The 7,500-nt window shown below is 42.6% G+C and overlaps 1 protein-coding gene across 7 annotated transcripts in view; it reads left to right on the forward strand.

Moving 5' to 3' along the window:
* Window positions 1–7,500, forward strand: part of LOC107729623 (myomegalin) — a 60,741-nt gene that overhangs the window by 41,827 nt on the left and 11,414 nt on the right. For all 7 annotated transcript variants that reach the window (XM_016540262.1, XM_016540255.1, XM_016540258.1 and 4 more), the window contains 8 exons: window positions 2,746–2,855; window positions 3,350–3,456; window positions 3,534–3,828; window positions 3,981–4,218; window positions 4,460–4,576; window positions 4,919–5,157; window positions 5,501–5,700; window positions 7,177–7,412. In XM_016540262.1, coding sequence (XP_016395748.1) covers window positions 2,746–2,855; window positions 3,350–3,456; window positions 3,534–3,828; window positions 3,981–4,218; window positions 4,460–4,576; window positions 4,919–5,157; window positions 5,501–5,700; window positions 7,177–7,412 — 1,542 coding nt within the window. The remainder of the gene's footprint in view (window positions 1–2,745; window positions 2,856–3,349; window positions 3,457–3,533; window positions 3,829–3,980; window positions 4,219–4,459; window positions 4,577–4,918; window positions 5,158–5,500; window positions 5,701–7,176; window positions 7,413–7,500) is intronic.

Raw genomic sequence — 7,500 nt, forward strand, 5'->3', positions numbered from 1 at the left:
CATCTGTTTCACAGCCGCAAATATTTAGATCACCTCTCAAAAGAATGAAACAAAGGTATGTGAACAAAATGCAGGTTTTGGCCATTTGCAATCCACATTAAGCACCCGCGGCAATATTTCAATCATTAAACAGTGCGACAAAACTGAGTAAAAACACTTAATATATTTAAAACAGTAATATTCTCTATATTAATGATGCACAGTTTACATAGGCAAGCATTAGGGCCGGAATATGAACGCAATCCGCTTAATGGTTCAGTGTTTTCTATGGGAAACCATTTAACGGTGAAACTTTGCACATTGCTTTATATTCTGGCTTCATCTGCTTGCCTGTACAACATATACATAATCAATAAGGTGTTTACTGAATTTCGCCTTTTAATATCTGTGTTTTACTATATTACTACTTAATGCAAACTGCGTAAAAAATACTGTTTTGCCCTCCAGGTGGGCGTTCCCATACGGGTGTGACGTCACGTGAAAACTATCAATACCCTAACCCTGTACCTGAAAAACTTAGTTTATTTATTTACAGTGGTGTGAAAAAGTTTTTGCCCCCTTCCTGTTTTTTTAATTGTTTGCATATTTGTCACACTTAAAAGATTCAGATCATCAAACAAATTTTAATATTACACAAAGATAACCTGAGTAAATACAAACTGCAGTTTTGAAATTATGATTTCATTTATTAAGGGAAAAAAGCTGTCCAAACCTACCTCCCTACGTGAAAAATTATTTGCCCCTCCTCTTAAATCATGAAAGAACTGTGATTAACCACATTATTTTAGAAAGTGACCTTAATTGAGGCAAGTGAGGCCTGCAGTTCTTTAGATGTTGTTCTGGGTTCTTTTATGACCTCCTGGATGAGTCGTCGTTGCGCTGTTGGAGTAATTTTGGTAGGCTGGCCACTCCTGGGAAGGTTCACCACTGTTCCAAGCTTTCTCCATTTGTGGATAATGGCTCTGACCGTGGTTCGCTGGAGTCCCAAAGCCTTAGAAATGGCTTCATAACCCTTTCCAGGCTGATACATGTCAGCTATTTTGTTTCTCATCTGTTCTTGAATTTCTTTAGATCGCGGCATGATGTATTGCTCTTTAAGCATGCTTCTCTTTGTCAGACAGGTTCTATTTAAGTGATTTCTTGATTCAACAGGTCTGGCAGTAATCAGGCCTGCGTGTGGCTAGTGAAATTTAACTCAGCTTTCTAAAATAATGTGGTTAATCACAGTTCTTTCATGATTTAACAGGAGGGGCAATTAATTTTTCACGTAAGGCCCGGTAGATTTGGACAGCTTTTTTCCCTTAATAAATGAAATTATCATTTAAAAACTGCATTTTGTATTTACTTGCATTATCTTTGCGTAATATTAAAATTGGTTTGATGATCTGAATCTTTTGTGTGACAAATATGCAAACAATTAAAAAAACAGGAAGGGGGCAAAAACCTTTTCACGGCACTGTAGTTAGTAATTAGTACATTGTATTTGTCCTATTGTTTATATATTTTATTTTATTTACCAGTTTTTTTATATGCAAATGTTTTTAATTTTGTATTAATGAATTTTATTTATGTAGTAAGTATTTTTCTATGTGTTTCAGGGCCTTTTTACAGATGACTGCTAGTCATGACTGCTGTCACCTTAAATGGCATTTGTTTTATAATATTTGTTTGGCTGAAATGAGAAGACAAAAACAATAGATTTAAAAAGTCAGTGATTTTTTTCTTCAAGAAATATTAATCTGTCTACTGCAGCCAATTAAGAAAAGTAACACATAAAAAGTAAACTAGAATCTTAAATTATCCAAATAGAAGTGACTTTATAACACTGTCTCTGGGTCTTTGTCAAGTCAAGTCACCTTTATTTGTATAGCGCTTTATACAATACCGATTATTATACAATATTTTGTAATGTTATTAATACGAAACACTTCATCTATAATTATCTGTCTTGCATGATACTGTACAAATATTCCATTCATACAGTTAATCACATGATCAGCTTTATACACATCTGAAATACTATATTTCCTTTCATTTCTGAAAGACAATATTTTATAGAGTCCACATGACTCCAGTAATCCTTCAGTGTTACTGAATGAACCGCAGCAAATCTCTCGTGTCACAACATTCACAGACGAACTGAAGCAGCAGATTCCAGCTGAACATCCACATGGACGGGTTAGTTAGGGTTTCATAATCTAGCAGTACTACAGTAATCTTTCTTTCTTTCTTTGCTGCTGTAGTTTCAGGACTTTTATATAAACTCAGGTTATATAACCAGAATAACAGAGCAGAATGTGACTTTAAAAGGACAGTCCACCCAAAAAAGATCATTTGTCATCTACTCACCCTTTATGTTATTTAAGTCTTTATGACTGATCTTCTTCTTTGAGACACAAAACAATATATTTAGAGAAATCTTGAGGTACAAATAACATTGAATCCCATTGACCTTCATTGTATGAAAAGAAAAAAAATGAGACAAAAATGATGTTTTGTGTTCCTCTAACGAAAGTCATACTGGTATGCAATGACAGAGTGAGTAAATGACAGCAGAATGTCTATTTTTACATGAACTAACCCTTTAACATTCACTATGGGAGTGAAGGAAAGGCAGCTGGACAGACAGATTCGGCTCTGGAAACACAGACAGAACGAGACAATGACCGGACAACAGAGAAACAGACAGATGAAAGAAAGAGATGAATGAAGAGGAATCTTAGTGTCTGTCATGTTTCCTTCTAGAATCCAGCAGTGATGAAGATGAAGACGATCGTGACAGCAGTGAAGAGTTCACGGACAGCATAGAGGACAACGACCTCAAACTGACAGCTCAGAGTTTGACCAGCGCACAGGTAAGAAGAAAACAGCTGTTAATGAGCAAACACTTTCATTCAGAGCTTTCTCTGTCAGCGCCACGTCTCCTAGAGTTCAGGGTTTGATCGTCCATCTGTGGTTCAGATATTTCAGTTATCAGGCAGATGAAAGCCACACACCCTTCAGATATTATGATTTACTTAAAGACACTATAGCATCAAAATATTTGTTTTGTGGCTTTTAATTCACATCTGTAGCTTAAAGCTTGTTTATCTCTAGTGCTAGCATACATGCTAAAAGACAATGTCTTTAACTCACATACACATTTAAGCTGTAAAGCTTACTTTCTGAAATACAATGTTCTTTAGAAATTGGCTCTTCCCTTTGATAGGTTCCACCTGACTTCCTGTGTCAACAGGAAATACAATCAACACACACTGGAAACAAAGCGCTGCTCACTGAGCCCTTTCATTGGGTCTTTAACATTTGTTTGTATTAGCGTAGCTCAGAGCTCACTGTGTTCTCCTGACAGAGAGCCGAGGAGTTCAGCAGCCCGGGGAACGGGGCGCTGATGTCCCAGCATGCATCAGAGCAGAGAAACGAAGGCGGGACGGGCCGCTCCTCACTCTCTCGCAGCAGGTACCAACAGCGGTGCAGATCACTTCTGTTTGATGGCTTCTTCCTGCTCTGCTGTGATTGTGTCGTTGCTTTCGTAGGAACGAGCCTGCATTAGCAGCAGATGAGGAGGAATCTGCGAGGTTGGAGAAGCGTGAAACAGACCGGCCAAACTCCCATGAGCCTCAGAGAGTTTACCGTATGTTCAGAGAGGACGAGGAGGAAGAATATGATGATGAAGAGGAAGGGGAAGATGCCCGGGCCCGTCACGGCAAGCGCGGGCCCCCGAGTGTGGAGCTGCGGGAGGGGAGGTGGAAGAGGAGGTGCACCAGACCACATTCTCTGGACCTCGGAGCTCTGCTGTCACACAAACCTGCAGCCCATCTCAAAGTTCAGGTAATAAATCATGCCACATCGTCCACATAACTAGCACTGGTTAACCCTAACCTGGTTAATTTCAATACAGCAAAGTACAGATAGTAGTACTAAAAATGCTCAGGCAAGAACATTGGTTTGTGAAGGATTCAGTGTGTTTATTTTATGATCAGGATGTAGAAATGGAGCAAGAGGTTGATGGCGACAGCGGCTGTTCGAGAGCAGGAAGAGGCGGAGCCATTGGGTTCTGGCAGCATGTGGAGGCGGGGCTTCGGGAGCAGGCGGAGCGTCTCCGTAGTGACCTTGCCGTGAGTCGTCAGGAGAGCCGTGATCTGCAGGAGAGACTGATGGTGTCAGAGGCGACAGTGCAAGCGCAGGCCGAACAACTGAAAGACTACAGAGAGCTGCTGAGTGAGGAGACACACACACACACACACACACACACACTCTCTCTCTCACACACACTCACACACACACACACTCACACACACACACACACACACACACAATCTCACACACACACACACACAATCTCACACTCATACACTCACAATCTCACACTCACTCACACACATGCACACACTTACTCACACACTCACTCATAAACACACACACCCCTGTTGTTTGTGCTGACTGGTTTTGTCTCTGTCAGCCGACAGCGCCGTCCAGCAGGACAGTAAACAGGTGCAGGTGGATCTTCAGGATCTTGGATATGAGACGAGCGGCCGCAGTGAGAATGAAGCTGAGAGAGACGATGCCAGCAGCCCCGGTACACACACCTGACACACACCGTACCAAAGTCATGAATACACAGTGGGTCCAAACTAGTGCTTCTGTTTGCAAGCTTTCCTAATAGAATGCAAACCTTTTGAAAAGTTAAACAGAAAAATGTGAAAGTGAGAACGACTTTTGCTTAAATGACAGCAGCACTGGAGCTACATGAACAAAAGCTTATTATCATGTTCATGAGACTCTTCTGTACACAACACATCTATATTTCTGCTGCATTCTGGGATGCCAATGATGCTGTGCATCTCATTCACAAATGTTTTGCACTGGATGAACATTCACCATGTGCGCAGCTCACACGCATGTCATGTTCATCTGTCAGAGTTTGGTGAGTTGGAGACGTGCATCTCTCTCTTGGATTCGGGGAGCAGATGCAGCGGTTGGCATGGCAACAGCGATGGTACGCAGACAGACGACCCGTCCTCGCTGAAGCGTTTGGTGCAGGACCTGCGCTCACAGCTCTCTCACTGCCACAAAGTGATCCGCGGCCTGCAGCTGCGAGTCCGTTCGCTCACTGCAACCTCCGACTACGCCTCCAGCCTGGAGCGCACGCCACGCAAGGTAACGCTCCCCTGATGTCATTATTCATCTGTTACTAACACTGCAATCACCTCATTTACAGACTCGCATCAGCTTGATAATATTATACTTTGATATGTTGCTCTAAAATACTCGACTGTGATTGTCCAGTCATTTTGTGATCAATAATCTGTAACGACACCAAACAGTATAGTGTTGGATTGTTGAATTCCTACACAGCTGTGCTGATTTCATGTCTCTCTAATCACTCCGCACTCTTACTTTGGTCTCTCCCTCAGATTATTAGTTCACGTTCATTCATGTATTCATTTGATAAAAAGCCTCAGGGACAGTCTTGTGATGATGAACTCTGTGAACCCATCAGGTGAACTGGGCGCTTCAGGTGAGTGCGGATCACAGCGGTCCGGACGAGGACGAGGGCTGGCAGTCCGACGGGCCGCTGAGACGCAGCCGCGAGCTGCAGGAGCTGGTGACCCGCGTGGCGCTGCTGGAGACCCAGATCAAGAGCTCCAAGCTGGAGGGGAAGAGCGGCGCGGAGGGCGGGAAATGTGCCACCTGGCCAAGGTGAGGCGCTTTCTGCTGTACAGATTGAGTCAAAGCAGCTTCACAGTAATAAACAGGAAAATAACAATCAATGATTAAAGGGGTCATGAACTGAGAAATCAAATTTCCCTTGATCTTTTGACATATAACAGGCCAATGTACTATAGAAACATCCTGTAAGTTTCTAAACTCCAAACTTTCTGGTTAGTCTAAAAACAGCTTATATTGAAACCAAGCTCAGAAAACGACTTGTTGTGGAATGAGCCACTTTATGGCGTAATGGTGTGGCTAAACCCCGCCTCCGCAGGAGAAGATCAACGCCTGCTTCTACATCACTGCCTCTTTAGCCCCGCCCACTGATACATGCTTGTAGTAGAGGAGAGACGCAAACACAGGATTACTCCATCAACAGAAGCAGACAGATGACATTACAAGATCACAAGACACTGTGTAGTGTAAGTTGTGAAAAACAGTCTTTGAATTGCCTTGTGATCCTAACATATCTAGACTGGACACGTCAGGTGTAAACACGGGGTAAATTAGCAAAGAGCTCCAGATCGCATCAGTGTTAGTTTGTTTGCTTTACTTTGCTACGGATTAATTTTTAAACAAGACAGTATGATGCAGGCTTTTCAGAGAGACTGAGAGTAAAGGCTGATGCAGCGCTGAGTCTGACTAGAGCGGATCCGACAGTAATGTGTCACACAGAAGTGTGAGGGAACGTGCTTTCACCACTATTGCATTGTCTGTTCCAGACGGTTTGATATATACTGAGGATTCACACATTTTTAACCCAAACGACCCATGTTGTTTGCAGAGTACATCACAGCAGCGTCCATCTGTTATTTTAATAAGCAAAACTGTTATCCAATCACAGCAGTGGGCGTTTCCTTGAGTCTTGAATGAGCCCCGCCTATAAAAACAGAGCGTTCTGCAGAGAGGCTCAAAAACAGGAGAGAAAATAGCCTGTTACTTCTAAATTATGATGTTTTTTGTTGTAAAATCACACTAACATTATTAGTGAACCTCAGACAACATTATAAAATAATAAAAAATGAAGGTCATGACCCCTTTAACACTGTGTCTTAAGAACTAATGTGACCCACTAGCAGTTAGAGGTAATCAGTCTCACATTTCATTCATTTTACAATATGAATTAAAAAAGTTATGACCAGTCTTGAAGAAAAAAATTAGATGACAATCTTTTAAGTCTCTTCTAAGCAGTTTCTGCAACTGGCCACAGTTCAGTGTTGGTTCAGTTCAGTTCAACAGCTGTGCAAAGTCCATCAGTTATTAAATCCACTTTGGCTCTAAGCCGCTCTACAGATGACAATCGTGTTGGTGATGTTCAGTGCTGATGTGTGTTTACGAGCACCTGTTGATGACTTCTTCCTGGTCTTCTGCTGCTGCGCTGTATAAATCATCAGCCCGGGGTTTTCAGAGCAGATGCAGCAACAAACAGTGCAGGACTCGCAACATATATTTTTGTTTGTACAGGAAGTACAACACACTGATCCAGGCACAGGCACGAGAGCTGTCACACCTGCGGCAGAAGATGCGAGAGGGGCGGGGCATCTGCCACATCCTCACGCAGCACCTGAGTGACACGACCAAAGCCTTCGAGGAGCTGCTGCGCGCCAACGACATCGATTACTACATGGGCCAAAGCTTCCGAGAGCAGCTTTCCCAGAGTTCCTCACTCGCTCAGAGAGTCAGCACCAAGATCAGTGGACGTGAGTGTGTGCACACACTCCTTACACACACACACACACACACACACATACAGTAAAGCATGTCAGCAGCTGCATGCAGTCGTTTGTT

The sequence above is a fragment of the Sinocyclocheilus rhinocerous genome, unplaced genomic scaffold (assembly GCF_001515625.1).
Source record: "Sinocyclocheilus rhinocerous isolate Xijiao unplaced genomic scaffold, SAMN03320098_v1.1 scaffold488, whole genome shotgun sequence".
NCBI classification, from domain to species: Eukaryota; Metazoa; Chordata; class Actinopteri; order Cypriniformes; family Cyprinidae; genus Sinocyclocheilus; species Sinocyclocheilus rhinocerous.